This window comes from Sturnira hondurensis, unplaced genomic scaffold, assembly GCF_014824575.4.
Source record: "Sturnira hondurensis isolate 20B ecotype Veracruz unplaced genomic scaffold, ASM1482457v3 Scaffold0007187, whole genome shotgun sequence".
In the NCBI taxonomy this organism is placed as follows: domain Eukaryota; kingdom Metazoa; phylum Chordata; class Mammalia; order Chiroptera; family Phyllostomidae; genus Sturnira; species Sturnira hondurensis.
The window spans coordinates 284,083-305,074 of NW_028079818.1; the positions used below are offsets into that span (position 1 = coordinate 284,083).

General features: G+C 41.9%; 1 protein-coding gene across 1 annotated transcript; it reads right to left on the reverse strand.

Annotated features, from left to right (window-relative positions):
* Positions 1 to 19,867: 19,867 nt before the first annotated feature.
* On the reverse strand, positions 19,868 to 20,275 carry LOC118990510 (ubiquitin-conjugating enzyme E2 C-like). Its single transcript, XM_037051110.1, has one exon. It carries the CDS (start codon positions 20,273 to 20,275, stop codon positions 19,868 to 19,870), a length of 408 nt encoding a protein of 135 aa, XP_036907005.1.
* Positions 20,276 to 20,992: the final 717 nt, after the last annotated feature.

The following is a 20,992-nucleotide window of genomic DNA, read 5'->3' on the forward strand; positions in this document are numbered from 1 at the left end:
TCTACACCTAGGTCTATATAGAGCTGGCATTTTTAAAAAGACTTTATTTATTTTTAGAGACACAGGAAGGGAGGGAGGGAGAGAGGGAGAGAAACAGCCATGTGCAAGAGAAACATTGATGTGTGAGAGATACATGGACCAGTTGCCTCTCACACTCCCCCAGCTGGGGACCTGGCCCACAACCCAGAAACATATCCTGACTGGAAATCAAACCTGAAGCCTTTTGGTTCACAGGCTGGTACTCAATCCACTGAACCACACCAGCCAGGGCTCCAGCAGTTTTTATTTTTTTATTTATTGATGATAGCCATTCTGGCAGATGTAAGGAGATCTTTTTGCATTTTTAATTTTCATTTCTCTGATGATTAGTAACTTTGAGCATCTTTTCATATGTCTGTGGGCTATCTATATGTCCTCTTTGGAGAAATGTCTTTTCAGGTCCTTTGCCCATTTTAAAATTGGATTGTTTGTTATTTTTTTAATTTTTATTTATTTATCTTTAGAAGGGAAGGGAAGGAGAAAGGCAGAGAAATATCAATGTATGGTTGCTTGTCATGGGTCCCCTGCTGAGAACTGGATCCTGCTAGGAACTGGCCTGCAACCCAGGCATGTGCCCTGACTGGGAATAGAACCACGATCGTGTGGTTCGCAGGCCCGCGCTCAATCCACTGAGCTACACCAGCCAGGGTTGTTTGTTACTTTTTAAAATATTTTATTTTTAAAAATATTTTATTTATAAAATATTTTATTTCAATATTTCATCTTGACTTCCGCCAAGATGGAGGCATAGGTGGAAACACTGTGCCTTCTCCCACAACCAAGTTTGAATACAACAAAGGTTTGGTAAACAAAGATGCAGCCAAAGAACAGAAGATTGAACTATACGGAAGTCCGACAACAATGAACCATTCAACCGGGATCGATAAGAGGAGCGGTGCCAGCAGCAGAGCAGGGTAGGGCAGGAAAGATTCCCCAACCCAGGTGACTCAGGCAGCCGCAGCGTGGACCCAGTGAGGGTGCGGGACAGGCTGGCCGAGGTCACACATTTGTGTGCAGTGGGACTGACGTGCGGCCCTGGCAGCGGGAGGTGGCACACCGGACTGCCAATTGCTTTCCTTCGACCCCGCCCCCACATACAGCATCACAAACCAGCGGCTGAGTTGCCCCACCCTGGTGAACACCTAGGGCTCCGCTCCTCACATGTAACCGGCACCAACAGTCCAAAATATGGCTCAAGAAGAACTCAAAGCCCCCAAGCCAATAACTCTAAGTGAAAAAGAAATAGTGAACCTCTCAGATGCACAGTTCAAAATACTGGTTATCAGAATGCTCACAGAACTGGTTGATTATAGTCACAAATTAGAGAAACAAATGAAGACTAAACTAATTGAAATGAAGGGAGATGTCCAGGAAACCAATAGTGTTGGAAAGGAAACTGGGACTCAAATCAATGGAATGGACCAGAAGGAAAAACAAAACATCCAACCAGAAAAAATAAAGAAACAAGAATTCAAAAAAAATGAGGAGAGGCTTAGGAACCTCCAAGACATCTTTAAACATTCCAACATCTGAATTATAGGGGTACCAGAACGGGAAAAGAAACAGCCGCGAGTGGAAAACATATTTGAACAAATAATAAAGGAGAACTTCCCCAGTCTGGCAAGGGACATAGACTTCCAGGAAATCCAGGAAGCTCAGAGAGTCCCAAAGAAGTTGGACCCAAGAAGGAACATACCAAGGCACATCATAATTACATTAGCCAAGACTAAAATGAAGGAGAGAATCCTAGAAGCAGCAGGAGATAAGGGGACAGTCACCTACAAAGGAGTTCCCATCAGACTGTAAGCAGATATCTCAAAAGAGACCTTACAGGCAAGAAGGGGCTAGAAAGAGGTATTCCAAGTCATGAAATCCAAAGACCTATATCCAAGATTGCTCTATCCAGCAAAGTTTTCATTTAGAATGGAAGAACAGATAAAGTGCTTCTCAGAGAAGGTCAAATTCAAGGAGTTCATCATCACCAAGCCCTTATTATAGGAAATGTTATAGGGACTTACCTAAGGAAAAGAAGAGAAAAAATATGAACAGTGAAAGGACAGCAAACTCACAGTTATCAACAACCGCATCTAAAACAAAAGCAAACCAAGAGGACAGCTAGATTAGGAGTGGAACCATAGAAATGAAGAACACATTGAGGGTTAGCAACAGGGGAGTGGTAGGAGGAGAAGGGGGGAGAAGGTACAGAAAATATCATAAACAGTAGGTAGAAAATAGATAGGGGATAGGGCAAGAATAGTAGGGGAAATAAAGAATCTAAAGAAGTTGAGACACGTGTTCATAAACTAAAAGGGTGGAATGGTGGGGGTGTGTGCAAGGTGGAGGGAGTGAAGGGGAGAATAGAACAACTGTAATGGTATAATCAATAGAATATATTAAAAAATAAAATATTTTATTTATTTTTTTAGAGAGAGGGAAGGGAAGGAGAAAGAGTGGGAGAGAAACATCAATGTGTGGCTGCCCCTCATGTGTCCCCCACTGGGGACCTGGCCTGCAACCCAGGCACATACCCTGACTGGGAATCAAACCAGCGACCCCCTGCTTCACAGGCCCATGCTCAATCCACTGAGCCACACCAGCCAGGGCTGTTATTTTTGGTTTTGAGATTTACAAGTTCTTTATAAATTTTTTAAAAATTTTTATTTATTTATATTTAGAGAGAGAGGAAGGAAGGGAGAAAGACAGGGAGAGAAACATTAATGTGTGTTTGTTTTTCAAGTGCCCCTAACTGGGGACCTGGCCCACAACCCATCATGTGACCTGAGTGTGAATCAAACCAGTGACCATGTAGTTCAGAGGCCAGCACTCTAATCACACCAGGCAGGGCTATAAATTTTGAATATTAACCCCTTATCAGATGTATAGGCAAATATAGTCTCCCATTCAGTGGGTTGTCTTTTCATTTTCTTGATGGTTTTCTTGGTTGTGAAAAAACTCTTTATTTGATGTAGTTCCATTTATTTATTTTTTGCTTTTGTTTCCATTGCCCAAGGAGATCGATCAATCAGAAAAAACATTGCTATGCGAAATGTCTGAGATTTTACTTCCTATGTTTTCTTCTAGAATTTTTATGGATTCTACTTCTGGGAATTTATCAGAAGAAACCCCAAACACTAATTCAAAAGAATATATTCACCCCTATGTTCACTGAGGCATTATTTATAATAGACAAGATGTACAGGCAGCCCAAGTGTCTGTCAGTAGGTGAGTGAATAAAACAGCCATTGTACCTTTACACAGTGGAATACTACTTGCAGTAAAAAAGAACAAAATTTTGCCTTTTGCAACAGCATGTATGGATCTGGAGAAGATTATGCTCAGTGAAATAAGCCAGTCAGAGAGAGAAAAATATGTGATTTCACTCACATGCAAAATTTAATGCACACAGTGAATTAACTAGTGAAATAGTCACAGACTGAGAAATAGAGGGCAGACTGACAGCTCTGGGGGAGGTTGGGGATGGGACTGAGTGAAGAACTCATGGACACCGACAACAATGATAATTGAGGAAGGGGTGGAGGAGGCGTGGGGTGTAAGGGTGATAAGTGGTAATGGAAAAAAACATTTAAAAAAGATCTAGAAATGTGGAAAGAAGAAAGAAATCAGGGCAAAGTTAAAAATGTTGGGGTTGGAAGAAGAAAGAAATTAAGGGGAAGATAAGAAAGAAAAATAAGGGAATTTCACTGGAGATAAAGACTGTGTGAGGAAGTGCAAGCAGTCAGGAAAACTTAGGGTGGGGCCACAGGGCTGCTGGGTTATGTTGCTGGCGGAGCCATTTGGGCAGTGCACTGCTGTTAGGTGCGGGGCCTATTTGGATGTGACTCGCACCACAGTCTAATTGCTGAGTTCCCTATCCCTCTTCTAGGACCTAAGATGGCGACGTTTGGCGGGGCCCTAAGTGTGGCCTGAGTACCAGGTGTGGGAAATTGGCATACGGGCGAATTTACTAAGGAAAGTCCAGAAACTGATCACTTTTTGTGTTGGGGTGAGTGCCGAACCTCAAATCGGTAGAAGAGTGTTTGTTAGCAAAGCTACACACTTACGGATCGCGCCTACCCGAGTGGGGGGAGAAGCCGGCTTGTATTTAATTTTTGTCTCGCCTCTGTTCAAAATATCCGAGAATGATTTCTCTTCTTAATCACGTAGCAGGAATTAGGCTAGGCAGTTGCGTGAAGTAGCTCTAGGGGGGGGTTTTGGGTGGTTTTTCTCATTTTTCCTTGTTTAAATGGACTTTAATTGACACCTTTTCACTCCAAAATAAGAGATTGTTTCCCCAAAGCATTTTCAGGAACAGCCTAAGCTTTTGGGTCTACCCGTCCTTATTTTTCATTCTCCTTTTTGTGTGCAAACTTCATAGTTTCGATAAACTAATCAGTTGTGACATTCATTATGTGCTAGATTAAAACTTTTTTTTTTCTATGACCTTTATAGATACCCGAAATGAGGTCTTTTAGGCGTTTAGGCATATAATACTTAACATTTGTTCTGGAACATCTCAAATGTGTATGTCTGTGTGTGTATACAGGTAATTTTTGGGGGGAATTGCTATATATTTTGGGGGGTTGCTGATTACTCACTGAGTAAGAGCAGCTAGATTTCTCGAGTTTAGATTTCTCGGTGAGAATAAATTTATTTTTGTACTGCGTAGCATGTTTACTGCATGGAGAAGACAGTAAAAAAATTATATCTAATCTGTTGTTAAATGCTTATGTTGGTTAAAAAGTGCCCATATCTCACTCATATATTGCTGGAGAGAAGATGACTTGCTACAGCCTTTTGAAAAAATTACTGGGCAATATCTAAGGAAATAAAAAGTACAGATGCCATTTGACTGAATACAGGAACTTAATAGTCTGACTTAAGAATGTATCCTACCAAGATAAAAGTACCAGTCTGTTAGGGCACATGAACAGGATGCCTTTACAGCTTTGTCTTTGTGACAAGTAACTGGAAGCAGCCTGTGTATTCATTAAGAGGAGAGTGTTTGGGTAAAGTGTTGGATATTTGTATTATGACACATTTTGCAACTGTGGTAAAATATTTACCTTTTTACATTCTTTGATGTAGAGAATGCTATGTGAGAAAAGTTAAGTTGCAGAAAGCCCCATATAGTGTGATCCTGTGTTTTTGCTGGTGGTGGTGGGCGGGTGATGAAGAAATGTAAGATTAACTTTCTCTGTCTTTTGCGGGGGGCTTCCTGTATGTGTTATGAAAATTTTAAGACATAGATACATACATATACAAAGAAAAATACAATGAACCTCTGTTCTCACCAACCAAACATAAAAAATAACAAGTCACTGTTATAGTTGAACTTTTTAAAAAAATATTTTATTTATTTATTTATTTATCTTTAGAGGAGAAGGAGAGAGGGAGAGAAACATCAATGCATGGTTGCCTTTCCTGCATCCCCTGCTGGGAGTTGGCCTGCAGGGAACCGGCCTGCAACCCAGGCATGTGCCCTGACTGGGAATTGAACCGCGATCCTTTGGTTCGCAGGCCTGTGCTCAATCCACTGAGCTACACCAGCCAGGGCTATAGTTGAACTTTTATGTGTACCCATTCCTGATTGTATCTTTCTCTCTTCCTTCATCTCCACAGGTAATCATTATTTTAAAAAAATATTATTTTTCCTCTGCATTTCTCAAACTTTTGTGACATATGCACTTTTTCTAGCATGTGTTATTTTTATAACTTATTTATTTAATTTGCCTTATGCTCCCCATCTGGGAATCCAATCCAAAACCTAGGCATGTGCCCTGCCTGACCTGGAATGAACCAGGGACCTTTTGCTTTGTGGGACAATGCCCACCCCACTGAACCACACCAGTTAGGGCTAGCATGTGTTATTTCCATATAAATTTTGAACAGAAATTTAAAAACAAAAAGTCAATTATAAAAGATTATTTTTACGTTTCTGTTATCTGGATTATAGTAACAGGTCAATCGAAGTTTCTTATAAAACAGGGGTAGAAAAACCCAAAACAGGAAATCAGTCATGGCAAGTAGAGAAATTGGAACCCTCATACATTGCTGCTGGGAGATACAATGGTATGGCTACTGTGAAAAATAGTTTGGTGATTTCTGTATAAGTTAAACTTAGAATTAATTACCATACTTCCTTGCCAACACTTGTTAAATTGCAACCATCCCAGTATGTTTCAAATAGTATGTTATTGTTTAGATTTGCATTTTCTTAGTGACTAATGATTTGGGACATATTTTCATGTAGTTATTGGCCATTTGCATATTTTCTTTCCAGAGATGTCTATTCAATACCTTTGCTCATTTTTAAAATTTGGGAGTTTGTCTTTAAACTTGTATTTTTTTCATCTTATTTATTAATTTTTAGAGAGGGAAAGGGAGGGAGAAAGAGAGGAAGAGAAACATTAGTTTGTGGTTGCCTTTTGTGCACCCCTTACTGGGGACCTGGCCTGTAACCGAGGCATGTGCCCTGACTGGGAATCAAAACCAGTGACCCTTTGGCTCACAGGGCAGCACTCAGTCCACTGAGCCATACCAGCCAAGGCAAATTCTTATGTATTTTGGATAGTAGACTTTTTATATATGTGATTGCAACAGCCCCCCCCCCCCGCCCCCATTCTGCAAGATTTATTTACACTTTTTGATAATGTCCCATGGCATACAAATTTTTTACAATTTGAAGGCCAGTTTAATCTATTTGGTTTTTTGGGGGGGGGCTTGTGCTTTTGATGCAAAATCTAAAAATACCTTGTGAAATCCAAGGTCATGAAGATTTATCTCCATGTATTCCCCTTCAGTGTTCTGTGGTTTTTGTTCTTATATTTATGTCATTGATCTATTTTGAGTTAATTTTTATATACTATGTGAGTTACAAGTTTATTCTTTTTTATGTACTTAGCCAGTTGTCCTAGAACCATTTTTCTACCATTTTAGCCTGAAGAACTCCCTTTGACAATTCTGTTTTTAAAATTGTTATTTATTGATTTTAGAGAGAGAGGAAGTAGGAGAATGATTGGAAGGGGGCCATCGATTTGTTGTTCCACGTCTTTGTGCATTCATTGGTTGATTCTTGTATGTGCCCCGATCATGGATTAAAAACCACAACCTTGGCATTATCAGGATGCCACTCTAACCAACTGAGGTACTGGGCCAGGGCCCCTTGACAATTCTTGTAGGCTTGTTAGCAATAAACTCCCTCGGCTTTTGTTTATCTAGGAATGTCTTAATTTCTTCTTTTGTTTATCTTTTGACATTTATTGAAATATAATTCACATACTATACAATTTACCCATTTGAAGTGTACAGTTCAGTGATTTTTTTAGTAAAAGTGCAGCCATTACCACAGTCAATTTTAGAACATTTCATCATCTTAAGATCCCTATTCTTTTTTTTTAAGATTTTATTTATTTATCTTTAGAGGGGAAGGGAAGGAGAGAAGGAAAGAAATATCAATGTATGGTTGCCTCTCATATATCCCACGCTGGGACCTGGCCTGCAACCCAGGCATGTGCCCTGACAGGGAATTGAACTGCGATTCTTTGGGTCACAGGCCTGCGCTTTTTTTTTTTTTTTATCTTTAGAGGGGAAGGGAAGGAGAGAGGGAGAGAATATCAATGTATGGTTGCCTGTCGTGCACCCCCTGCCAGGAACTGCATCCCCTGCCGTGAACTGGCCTGCAACCCAGGCGTGTGCCCTGACTGGGAATTGAACCACGATCCTCTGGTTCGCAGGCCCATGCTCAGTCCACTGAGCTACACCAGCCAGGGCCAAGATCCCTATTCTTTAGCCATAACCCCACACCCCCTTGAACCCTGTGTGCCCAGCTCTAAGCAACCACTGATCTACTTTTTGTTTCTATAGATTTCCCAGTTTTGAATATTTCATATGAATGGAATCATATAATATGTGGTCTTTTGTGATTGGCTTCTTTCACTAAGCATAATGCTTCAAGGTTCATCATCCATGTTGTAGTGTGTATCAGTACTTCATTCTAGTTATGGCTGAATAATGTTCCATAGTATGGATATATCAGATTTTTTTTATTTGTTCTTCCATCAGTGGACATTGGGTATTTCCATCTTGAGGTGATTAAAAATAATTTCTGGTGGGTGAATTAGGTGAAGTGGGCACCAAAAGGTACAAACAGTTAAAAAAAAATAAGTCATTGGGATATAAATACAGCATGGTGACTCTGGTCAGTAAAGAAGTTATACAACTGAACACCAGAAGACAAACAATCCAATTAAGAAATGGGCAAAGAATAGCCATTATCAATAAATCAACAAACAACAAATGCTAGTGAGGATGTGGAGAAAGGGAACAATTTTTGCACTGTTCCTGAGATTGCAGACTTGTGTAACCACTGTGGAAAGCAGTATGGAGATACCTCAAAAAATTTAAAAATGGAGGGTGGGCTGGGATGGGAGTAAAAGACAGAAAACTGTACTTGAACAATAATTAAATAGAAACATTAAAAAAATTAAAGTTACAAAATAAATAAAATAAAAAATTTTTTTTAATGGACCTGCTTTTCTGTGTTCTAGGCCAGTTCCCTGGTTGGGGGCAATCAAGAGGCAACCACACAGTGATAGTTCTCTCCCCCATTTTCACCCTCCCATCCTCTCTATAGGAATGAACAACTAAAATCTTTTTTATGTCTTTTTAAATTTATTTTAATTTAAGTACAGTTTTCTATCTTTTACTCCCATACCAGCCCACCCACCAAGCCCTCCCCACCTCCCTCCCATTTCTACTCCCCCCTAGTTTTTTGTCTTTTTTTTTCATAGTGCATAGTCATACAAAGTTTAATATATCTTTTATGTATTTGACAAAAGTAACTTGTTCTAAGTTATGAAAGTTAATAGGCAATAAAATGCTAATCTGTGACTGTAATAAGACAAATGTATGAACTTGAAGCACCTTCTCTCACAGCTGTTTACCCACTGGTACAATACTAAAACCTGCATTAGATGAGAGGCGGCAAGCTTCTCCATAAGTTGGTGTCCAGTAATAGTGCTTTTTAAGGCCGTTGGAGACTTCTGCAAGATACGCACGTCCGTCCACCACGTAGGGCTCCACATCTGTATTGTCTGGTTTTAGACGGCCCATTTGAATTAAGTCAGAATATGCCACACATGTAGCCTCATCAAATTTGTTTCCCCAAATGTAGATATTAGAGAGTGTGGTGTTTGTTTTCATCGACTGTGAAAGTGCAGCAAATCCTTCTCCCTCTATGCTGTTGCTGACTACTGACAACCGTCCCCGTTGAACGGTTAGATGTAGTCGGACTTCCGTTTAATTCAATTTTCTGTCCTTTGGTTGTGTCTTTGTTTCTCCAAACCTTTGTTGTATTCAAACTTGGTTGTGGGAGAAGGCACAGTGTTTCCACCTATGCCTCCATCTTGGCGGAAGTCCTCAGTTTTTTGTCTTTTATACTTGTTCCTGTAAACCCTTCCCCCTTTCCTCTGAAATTCCCTCCCCTCTCCCCTCTGATCACTGTCAGACTGTTTTCTATTTCAGTAACTTTGGTTATATTTTGTTTGTTTGTTTGTTTTGTTGTTTAGGTTTCTGTTAAGGTGAAATCATATGGTATTTGTCTTTCACTGCCTGGCTTATTTCTCTTATCATAATGCTTTCCAGTTCCATCCATGCTGTTGCAAAGGGTAGGAGCTCCGTATTTCTTTCTGCAGCATAGAATTCCATTGTGTAAATGTACCATAGTTTTTGATCCATTCATTTACTGCTGGGCACCTAGGTTGCTTCTGACTCTTGGGGTGCACAGGTTCTTTTGGATTGGTGTTTTAGGGTTCTTAGGATATAATCCTACCAGTGGAATTGTTGGGTCAAAAGGCAGACCCATTTTTAGTTTTGTGAGAAAATTTCATACTGTATTCCATAGTGGTTGTACCAGTCTTCAATCCCACCAACAGTGCACCTTTTCTCCACCACCTCTCCAACATGTGTTGAACAACTAAAATCTTTAAAAGAAAAAACTCACCACCAAAAATATGGGCAAAAAATCTAAATAGACACTTATCCAAAGAGGACATATCAATTGCTTATAGATGTATGAAGAGATGCTCAACTTCACTAATAATCAGAGAAATGCAAATTAGAACCACAGTGAAAAAAAAATGAGACAATGAGATACCACCTCACACCTGTCAGGAGTGCCATCATCAATAAATCAACAAACAGCAAGTGCTGGTGAGGTTGTGGAGAAAAGGGAACTCTTGTGCACTGTTGGTGGAAATGCAGACTGTGCAGCCACTGTGGAATAGTTTAATTCATTTTTAAAAAAGATTTTATTTATTTATCTTTAGAGGGGAAGGGAAAGAGAGAGGAAGAGAACTACCAATGTACAGTTGCCTCTCCTAGTTCCCCCGCTAGGACCTGGCCTGCAACCCAGGCATGTGCCCTGACTGGAAATCGAACCGTGATCCCGTGGTTCTCAGGCCTGCGCTCAATACACTGAGCTATACCAGCCAAGGATAATTCATCTTTTTGAGAAAATACATTTTATTGATTATGCCATTACAGTTGTCCCATTTCCCCCCTTCATTCCCCTCTACCCTGCACACCCTGTCCCCCCATTCCCCTCTTTAATTCATGTCCATGTGTCACAAGTTATTTAGACTCTATATTTTCCATACTATTCTTGCCCTCCCCCTGTCTATTTTCTACCTACTGTCTATGCTACTCATTCTCTGTACCTTTTCCTCCCTCTCTCCTCCTCCCACTCCCCTGTTACTAACCCTCCATGTGATCTCCATTTCTGTGGTTCTGCTCTGATCTAGCTGTCCTCTTAGTTTCCTTTTGTTTTAGGCGTGGTTGTTAATAACTGTGAGTTTGCTGTCCTTTCACTGTTCATATTTTTTATCTTCTTTTCCTTAGATAAGTTCCTTTAACATTTCCTATAATAAGGGCTTGGTGATGATGAACTCCTTGAATTTGACCTTCTCTGAGAAGCACTTTATCTGTCCTTCCATTCTAAATGAAACTTTTGCTGGATAGAGCAATCTTGGCTGTAGGTTTTTGGATTTCATGACTTGGAATACTTCTTTGCAGCCCCTTCTTGCCTGTAAGGTCTCTTTTGAGAAATCAGCTGACAGTCTGATGGGAACTCTTTTGTAGGTGACTGTCCCCTTATCCCTTGCTGCTTCTAGGATTCTCTCCTTCATTTTAGTCTTGGCTAATGTAATTATGATGTGCCTTGGTGTGTTCCTTCTTGGGTCCAACTTCTTTGGCACTCTCTGAGCTTCCTGGATTTCCTGGAAGTCTATTTCCTTTGCCAGACTGGGGAAGTTCTGCTTTATTATTTGTTCAAATACATTGTCCACTTGTGGCTGTTTCTTTCCCCCTTCTGGTACCCCTATAATCCGGATGTTGGAATGTTTAAAGATGTCCTGGAGGTTTCTAAGCCTCTCCTCATTTTTTTGAATTCTTGTTTCTTTACTATTTTCTGGTTGGATGTTTCATTTTTCCTTCTGGTCCACTCCCTTGATTTGAGTCCCATTTTCCTTTCCATTGCTATTGGTTTCCTGGACATCTCCCTTCATTTCAATTAGTTTAGCCTTCATATGTTCTTCTAATCTGTGACTATGTTCCTCTAATTTGTGACTGTAATCTACCAATTCTGCGAACATCCTGATAAATGGTGTCTTAAATTGGGCTTCTGAGAGGCTGGCAATCTGTTGGTCGCTTAGAGTTATTGGCTCTGGGACTTTTTCTTCCTCTGCCATCTTTTGGGCTGTTCGTGCCTGTTAAGTAGCAGGATCGGAGCCCTAGGTTTTCACCAGAGCAGGGCAACTAAGTCGCTGGGTTGTGACGTTGTATGTGGGGGCGGGGTCAAAGAGGGACAATGGCTTCCCTCTGCCGCCTGCTGCCGCGACCCCCACTGGCACCGCAGCCACCACCGTCACCGCAGCCACCACTGTCACCAGGCCCGTGCGTTTCGTTCCACTGCACACGAGTGTGCCACCACCGTCAGCCCTCCACCACTGGGTTCGCCCCCTGGGGCCTGCGTGGTCCATCTCACTGTGCGCGAATGTGCGACCTTGGTCAGTCTGCCCTGCACCCCGACTGGTTCCGGGCTGCCTGCGCACCTAGGTCGGGGGATCTGTCCTGCACGACCCAGCTCTGTTGCTGGCTCTGCCTCTTTTACCGTCCCCGTTGAACGGTTTGTAGCTGTCGGACTTCCGTATAATTCCGTTTCCTGGTCTTTGGGTGTGTCCTAGTTCTCCAAAACTTTTGTTGTATTCAAACTTGGTTGTGGGAGAAGGCACAGTGTTTCCACCTATGCCTCCATCTTGGCATAAGTCTCCCTTGCCCTTCCATTCTAAATGAAAGCTTTGCTGAATAGAGCAATCTTGGCTGTAGGTCTTTGGATTTCATGACTTGGAATACTTCTTTCCAGCCCCTTCTTGCCTGCAAGGTCTCTTTTGAGAAATCCGCTGACAGTCTGATGGGAACTCTTTTGTAGGTGACTGTTCCCTTATCTCTTGCTGCTTCTAGAATTCTCTCCTTCATTTTAATCTTGGGTAATAGAATTATGATGTGCCTTGGTGTGATCCTTCTTGGGTCCACCCTCTTTGGGACTCTGAGCTTCCTGAATTTCCTGGAAGTGTATTTCCTTTGCCAGACTGGGGAAGTTCTCCTTTATTATTTGTTCAAATAATTTCCCACTTGTTGCTATTCCGCTTCCCCTTCTGGTACCCCTCTATTTCGGATGTTGGAACGTTTAAAGATGCCCTGGAGGTTCTTAAGCTTCTCCTCAATTTTTTGAATTCTTGTTTCTTCATTCTTTTCTATTCATTTCTTTGTTCCTTCTGGTCCACTGCATTGATTTTAGTCCTGATTTGTTTCCATTGCTATTGCTTCCCTGTGCATTTTGCTTCATTTTATTTAGTGTAGCCTTAATTTTTTCATCTAATTTGACTAAAATCAACCAGTTCAGTGAGCATCCTGATCACCAGTGCTTTGAACTGTGCATCTGGTAGGTTGGCTATCTCTTGGTCCCTTAGAAGTATTGACTCTGGGACTTTGAGTTGTTCTTCTGCTTGAGCCATCATGTTTTGGTCTGTTCGCACCTGTTACATAGGAGGGGAGAAAGCTTAGATGTTCATTGGGGCAGGTCAGCACAGTTGCTGGGTTGTGACTGGGGGTGGGGTCAGAGAAGGAGCAGTGGCTTTTGTTCCACTCTCTCTCAGATTTCTGTCTCCTCTGCTGCTTCCCATAAGCAAATTGGGCCCTTCTGGTGGTGGTTCCTGGGTATGTGGGCTTGTGCCCCTTCCAGGACCCTGTGGGTCTCCCCAATGAACTCTCCTGTGAGGCTAGGAACCTCTCCTGCCACCTCAGTCCCTGAAAGTTTGTCAAATCGGTGCTTTCAGGCTCTATTTCCCAATCCCTGGGGCCCTGGGTTGCGTGGTCTGTCTCACTGACCATTTTTAAGCCTGCCTGGTTTCTCTGTGTGCAAATATGTGTCCGTGGTCAGCCAGCCGACTTGCGAGCCTTACTGGGTTTTTGTCCAGTGCCATCCCAGGTTGCTAATCACCGCCTCCTCCTCTCTGGTCGCCAGTCACCCCCTCTGCTGTCTGCGGACTCCACCTTTTTTACCCATGTGGATGTATGGTTTGTTGTTGTTGGACTATGGTACAGTTCAATTTTTCTGTCTGTTTTGGTTTTGATTTTGTTTCTAAATCTTTGTTGTCCTTAAATTTGGTTGTGCAAGGAGGCATAGTGGTTCTGCCTATGCCTCCGTCTTGGCTGCTCATCTTTTGTTTTGATTTTTTAAGACTGTATTTGGTTTATTTCCTCTATGATCTTTATCATTTTCTTCCTTCTATTCACTTTGGGTTTTGTTGGTCTTTTTCTAGGTCCTTTAGGTGTAAGGTTAGATTCCTTAGGGAGGCTTGTATTGTTATGCATTTCCCTCTTAGGATTGCTTTTGCTGTGTCCCATGGATTGAGTTGTTGTATTTTGATGTTCATTAGTCTCTAGGTATCTTCAGTTTTTCCTTGATCTTATTGTGAACCCATTTATTGTGTAGTAAAGTGTTACTTAGCCTCCAAGTGTTTGGGGGCTCCAAGTTTTTTTTTTGAGTATTTTTTCTTGGAATTGATTTAGTTTCATACGATTGTAGTTAGAGAAGATGCTTGATATGATTCCAATCTTCTTAAATTTATTGACACTTAATTTTGTGTCCTAACATGGGGTCTATCCTGTCTATCCTAGAAAACATTCCACGTGCACTTGAAAAGAATTTATATTCTGCTGCTTTGGAGGGAAATGCTCTGAAGATACCAATTAAATCCATTTGATCTAATGTGTCATTTAAGGCTGCCATCTTCTTTATTTTATGTCTGGAAGATATATCCATTGAAGTAAATGGGATGTTAAAATACCCTATTATGACTATATTTCTGTCAGTCTCTCCCTTTATGTCCGTAATGATTTGCTTCACATATTTAGGTGCTCCTATGTTGGGTGCGTAAATGTTTACTATGGTCATATCCTCTTGTTGATCTGTTTATCATTATGTAGTGTCCTTTGTCTCTTAGTATAGCCTTGGGTTTAAAGTCTGTTTAGTCAGATATAAGTACTGCTGCCATAGCTTTTTCCCCCCTTTCCATTGGCATGAAATATCTGTTTTCCATCTCTTTTCTTTTAGTCTGTGTAGATCTTTCATTCTGAGGTGGGTCTCTTGAAGACATATATGCTTCTCTTGAAGCATATATGGGTTTTGTTTTCTCATCTGTTCAGCTATCCTATGGTTTTTTGTTTAAGATTTTATTTCTTTATTCTTAGAGAGAGGGGAGGGAGGGAGAAAGAGAGGGAGAGAAACATCGACTAGAGAAACATCGACTTGTTGCCTCATGCACAGCCCCAAGTGGGGATCTGTCCCACAACCCAGGCATGTGCCTTGGCAGGGAATCAAACCAGTGACCCTTTGGTTCACAGGCCAGTAGTACTCAGTCCACTGAGCTGCACCAGGCAGGGCCTTCCTTCCATTTTATTTTATTTTTTCAAGATTTTATTCATTTATCTTTAGAGGGGAAGAGAAGGAGAGAGGGAGAGAAACATCAATGCATGGTTGCCTTCTGGTATGTCCCCTGCTGGGAACTGGCCCACAACCCAGGCATGTGCCCTGCATGGGAATCGAACCACAATAGTCTGGTTTGCAGGCCAGCACTCAAATCCACTGAGCCACACCATTCAGGGCCCTTTCTTCCATTTTAAATGATAGCTTTGCTGGGCAAAGTAGCCTTCGTTGTAGGTCCTTGCTTTTTATCACTTTGAATATTTCATGCCACTGCCTTCTGGTCTGAAATGTTTCTGTTTAGAGGTGAGATTGTTACTGAACAGATGTCCGGGGGGGGGGGGCAATATTTGGCCCACCCAGGGATGCAAAAAAAAAACTGTTACAGAACACAGGGGCCCCTCCCACGGACGGTATACTAACACCTACTGGGCTCGTTTGTCCGCCGCCAGTTGGAAAGACATCTCTCAATGCCAGAGATTTGTGAAAAGGAAAGGAAAGGTTTATTTAAAGCTATACAGACTTAAAGTAGTGACCTGATGCCGCCATAAAAATATCAGAGTACTTTAGGATAACCATAGACGCCTACAGCGCTTCCTTCTCCCCCTGCCCCAATTCAGGGTACCGTATCTCAGGAAAAGAAGCACACATCTGTGTTTCAGGCCGCTGGCACCGTCAGCTGTGTTGCTATCCAAGCAGGATCTCTAATTGCTCCAAAGCCATGTGGCACCTTCTCATGGTCTACTGGCAAAGAGTTCTTTCACCCTTCTTCCAGGCAAAGTCTCTCCTGCTTCCCAGGCCATGCAGCCAAAGGGAGCATCCCAAAGCTGCGTGGGCCTCTTCTACCAAAGCTCCAGGGGTCAGCACTCTGACCAAAAGCGTGTGGCTTTCTTCTTCACCTGGCTGCAGAGATCCCCATTCTGGCAAAGTGCATGGTTCTCTTTCACCTGGGCAAGAGGGGGGTCCTAACTCTGCCCAGAACTGCATGGCTCTCTCCCCAATGGCTGCGCTGTATCCGGGTTTAAATCCCCATGCCCATCTTCCTCTGTACCCCTATTTTCGACTCCTCCCACGATCAGTTACACCTGCCAGTATTTATGTATTATTACAAGTTTACTGGGCTGCCATCATGAGTCCGGGCATGTATGGCCCCATGTCATGGAGCCAGTCTTCTCCAAGCTCCCATGCAGATGCTGTAACCTGGGGGACCTGCCCCCTAGTTGTATCTTGGGGGGGTGACTTCATCCCCCTGGCTCCAAGCCTGGCCACAGCCATTTAACATATCCAAGTGACCCACCAAAGGCTATAGATATGTTAAATGACCAGGCCATGGATTAGCTGCAAGGCTGTGGCTGTACAAAACAGCCCTGTATGTTCCTGCTCCATGTGTCCCTTCCCCCAACTCACACCTGTGGGGGAAGGGTGAGGACATCTTATATGTCTCTTCAATATATCTATATACCCTGAGCTCTGGACACCATTCCAAAACTTTTTTTGCACCCCCCCCCCCCTTGGCTGCACCCTGTATCAAGATGACAGCCTTATTGGAGCCCCCTTTTGGTAACAAACTGATTTTCTCTTGAGGCTTTTAAGATTCTCTTTGTCTTTAACTTTTATCATTTTAATTATGATGTGTCTTGGTGTAGGTCTCTTTGAGTCTATCTTGTTTGGAACTCTGTGTGCTTCCTGAACTTGTGTGTGTTTTTCTTGCACCAGGTTGAGAAATTTTGCTCATTTCTTCAAATGGTTCTTGATCCGTTGCTCTCTCTCTGTTCTCTTTCTGGTATCCCTATGATGCAGATGTTGTTTCAGTTCATAATTTCCCAAGGGTCCCTTAAACTAGCCTCATTTTTTAAAATACTTGTTTGTTTTTGCTGTTTTTTGGGGGTGTTTTTTCCTACCTTGTATTCCAAATTGCTAATTTGATCCTCTGCTTCATCTAACTTCCTGTTTATTCCTTCCAGGATATTATTTATTTCAAATATTGCATTCTTTATTTCTGGCTGGTCCTTTTTTATGGTTTCTGTGGTTTTTTCCATGCTGTTGATCATCTTTATAATCATTACTTTGAACTCTATCTGATAAATTGCTTACCTCTGTTTCATTTACTTCTTCTGGAGAATTCTCTTGTTTTTCATTTGGGAGCCTGTTTCTTCATCTTTCAGTTTTGTCTGCCTCTTTGTCCTTGTTTCTATGTATTAGGTAGATCTGAAAAGGCTCTGGTGCAGACCTGTGTCAGATGCTGCCTGTGAGTCGCACTGGGCAACTTGTTCAGAACTATCAGCAGTTCACAGCTTGGGGCTCTCTGTGCTGGGCCTTGGTGCTGTGGTCGTCAGGATCAAGCTGGGCACCAAAGCAGGCTTTTACCAGCACTGGGCCCTAGGGGTGTGTCGGTAAAGTCTCAAAGCATTCAGAGATCTGCCTTTGGCTGCACTCTTCAGCAGAGCCTAAGCCCCACAGGGTGGGGCAAGAGGGATTCCTGTGGGTAGGGCAATTGCTACACCCCAGGGTGATGCAGCGTAGAGGGGAGTGCTCTGCCAGACAAAGATGGCTTCTTTAGCATGGGGAATGACTCAGCACAGGCATCCTCGTGGCTGACCCTTTAGGTCTCTCTTCAGATTCACAAATCCTGGAGTCTCCTTAAGTGGCTCTATTCTGCTCTGCCCTCCCTCCTCTGTAGCCCAGGGTAAGTGGTCACAAACAAAATTTTGTGCATTGGCCTTTTAAAAGAGTGTTTGCGTCTCTAGCCGTCTCTCCTTTGTGGAAAGAGACTCTAATGCTTTCACAGTCATACTATGTGGGTGCCTTTCTCAATTCTGGTGCTGTAGACTGGGAACCTGGCTTGAGGTTTAGACCCCCAACTTCCCAGGGCGAAACCCCCGGCTGCTGAAATAACCCTCTGGAACTTTAGCTGCCACCCAAGGGAGCCCAGCTAGCTTTCGTGTGCTTCCACAATTCTTTTCAGTCTCAATATGGTAGTGTGGTTTTTTTCTGTAAGTCCTTGGTTATAGCTCTTCTCTGCAGATAGTCTTCTGTTGGTTATTTGGGATGATTTGTCTGTAATTTAGTTGTAACTCCAGTTAGGTCCTGCAAAGTGGTTGGTGTAGCTTCCACGTACTCCGCCACCATCTTATATCTCTGACTCTGTCATTATATATAGTCCTTCTTAGTGTTTGCTTTAGGAGGTAACACAATACATATTTAAGTTTTCATTGTCTGTACTTTACCCTATAATTTGGAATGTAGAAACATTAACATTTTTAAAGGTCCCTTAATTCTCTTTTATCCTCTAATTGTCATATATTGTATTTATATATATTGAAAACTCAGAAAATATTTCTCTTTTGTTTTCAGTCCTCAAACAATTTTACAGAACATAAGAGATATAAATCATCTATTATAATATCCAGTAAAATAATTTTGTTACTTTCAATTATTTTCAATAAAATAATTTTGTTACTTTTATTTTTCATCCCTGGTGCTTTGGGTTTCCTTCTGATATATCCCATGTACATGAAAAACTTGTTTTGCTCTTTTCTTCTTTTAGAGATCTTGTGGGCTACACACACTTAGTTTTCCATCTTGTGAGAATGTCTTTGCTTCCATTCCTGCAACTAATTTTTCTGGGTAGATTATATCAGGTTGACAATTTCTTTCAGCCATTTAAACATGTGTGCCACTTTCTTCTGGCTTTCATGTTTTTTTAATGGGAAATCAGTTATAATTATTGTTTCTTTATATGGTAATGTTTTATTTTTCTTTCAGTGCTTGAATGATATTTTTATGTCTTTAGTTTTTGGTAATTTTATTATGTATCTCACTGTGGATTTCTTTGTGTTTACCCTTTTTTATTTTATTTTTTTAAAGATTTCATTGATTTTTTCTTTTCAGAGAGAAGTGAAGGGCGGGAGAAAGAGAAGGGAGAAACATCAGTGTGTGGTTGCCTCTCATGCACCCCTAACTGGGGACCCAGCCCACAACCCAGGCATGTGCCCTGACCGGGAACCAAACGGGCAACCCTCTGGCCTGCAGGCCAGCATTCAGTCCTCTGAGCCATACTAGCTAGGGCATGTTTATTCTTTATTCTTTTTGAAGTTTTTTCCCCCATTTCTTGAGTCTGTAGGTCTGTGTCTATTGCCAAACCTTGGAAGTTTTCAGGCATTAATTTTTCAAATATTTTCAGTCCAACACCCTTTCTTTTTATCCTTTTGTTATTTTCTGATAGTTCTCTGAGTCTTTGTACATTTATGTTCAGTATTTGCTTTCTTAGTGTTGGATAGGTTCTATTTGTTTCTTTTCAGTTTTTCCCCCCATCTCTTTTGTGCTGTTTCCTGTCCATTTATTTTTATTTTTATTTTTATTTTTATTTTTATTTTTATTTTTATTTTTTCACCAATATATCTTTATTTAATATATCATCACAGGGGTTCAACCAGAGACTTAATTTAAAAAACAGAAACAAGCCATGGCTGGTGTAGCTCAGTGGATTGAGTGCGGGCCTGCGAACCAGAGTATTGTGGTCGATTCCCAGTCAGGGCACATGCCTGGGTTGCGAGCCAGTTCCCAGCAGGGGACTCACAAGAAGCAACCATACACTGATATTTATCTCCTTCTCTCCTTCCCTTCCTCTCTAAAGATAAATAAAATCTTTATTAAAAAAAACAGAAACAAAACAAAAATGACACCACAGCAGAAGCTACAGAGTCATATACAGAAATCAAGGCAAGGACAGACCATCTAAGGGAACAAAAAAAAGATAGCACAAGGAGAGAGGCTGGATGCCCTGGGTCAGGGTTCTTGGCTACAGACCTGCTTTGTATAGGTTTCTTGCATGTACTTCTTAGAGGGGGTTGGGTTGTTGCAGAGCTCAGCAGCGTGTGCGTTCAAGGGTCTATCAATGTTGGGTTCTTTTAGCAGGCTCTGGATGGTCCTGATGCCATACAGGGCTGACCACTTGCCCTTCAAAAGATCCGGGTAGAAGTTACCCTGGGTGTCCACATTGGGGTGGTAACAGTGCATGAGGAATTTCACTGTTGGCACGTTGTATGAGTAGCCACTGGGAAACTCTACAGAGGGCTTATACCTCAGGTCATCGTATACTGTGCCAGCTGCTCCATGGATGGTTCCTACCCACTTGAAAAGGTTGTCTGATTCAGGGAAGGCAGAAATTCCTTTGTCACCAGACATGAGTGTCATCAGCTCTTGCTAATGTCCGCCTCCCCTCACCCTGCTGGGCCAGGCTCTTTTATGAGTGGTGGTGAGGCTGGTAGCAACTGGGTCACGGTTCTGGGAGGCCACCTGAGCAGCGCTGGCAGGGATACAGGAACTCAGAGAACACCACTGTAACTGCCTTTCCATTTATTTTTTATTTTTAAATTTTAGTAATTGTAGTTTTTAAAGGATTTTATTTATTTATCTTTAGAGGGGAAGGGAAGGAAAGGAGGAGAGAAATATCAATGTGTGGTTGCCTCTCAATGAGTGCCCTGCTGGGAACTGGCCTGCAACCCAGGCATGTGCCCTGACTGGGAATCGAACCGCGATCTTTTGGTTCACAGGGCTGTGCTCAATCCACCGAGATATACCAGCCAGGGCTGGACTCATTGATATTCATTTCATTCTTTTGGTTATAAACTAACACTGTCATTGTTTTGTTGCTATGCCTTTCAGGTTTGGCCATTGTGCTTTCCTTCAGGCCGACTCCTGTGTTTGATATGCACTCTCATTTTTCTGAGCATTGGTATACATTCTAGCATCACAATATGTTCTGGGCATATCTTGTTTTCCCCCCAGTACTACTGTGGAGTCAGTCCTTTCTCTACGGAATCCTGGTTTCTGTTATTGGAGAATGGCTTTTACAAAATAATACTTGTATGCTCGTTGTCACTGGGGTATCATTGTTTCTAGGCCCTCTCA

Excerpts from the sequence above, each read along its gene's own strand:
- LOC118990510 (XM_037051110.1), bottom strand. The coding sequence starts at position 20,275 with ATGACACTCATGTCTGGTGACAAAGGAATTTCTGCCTTCCCTGAATCA.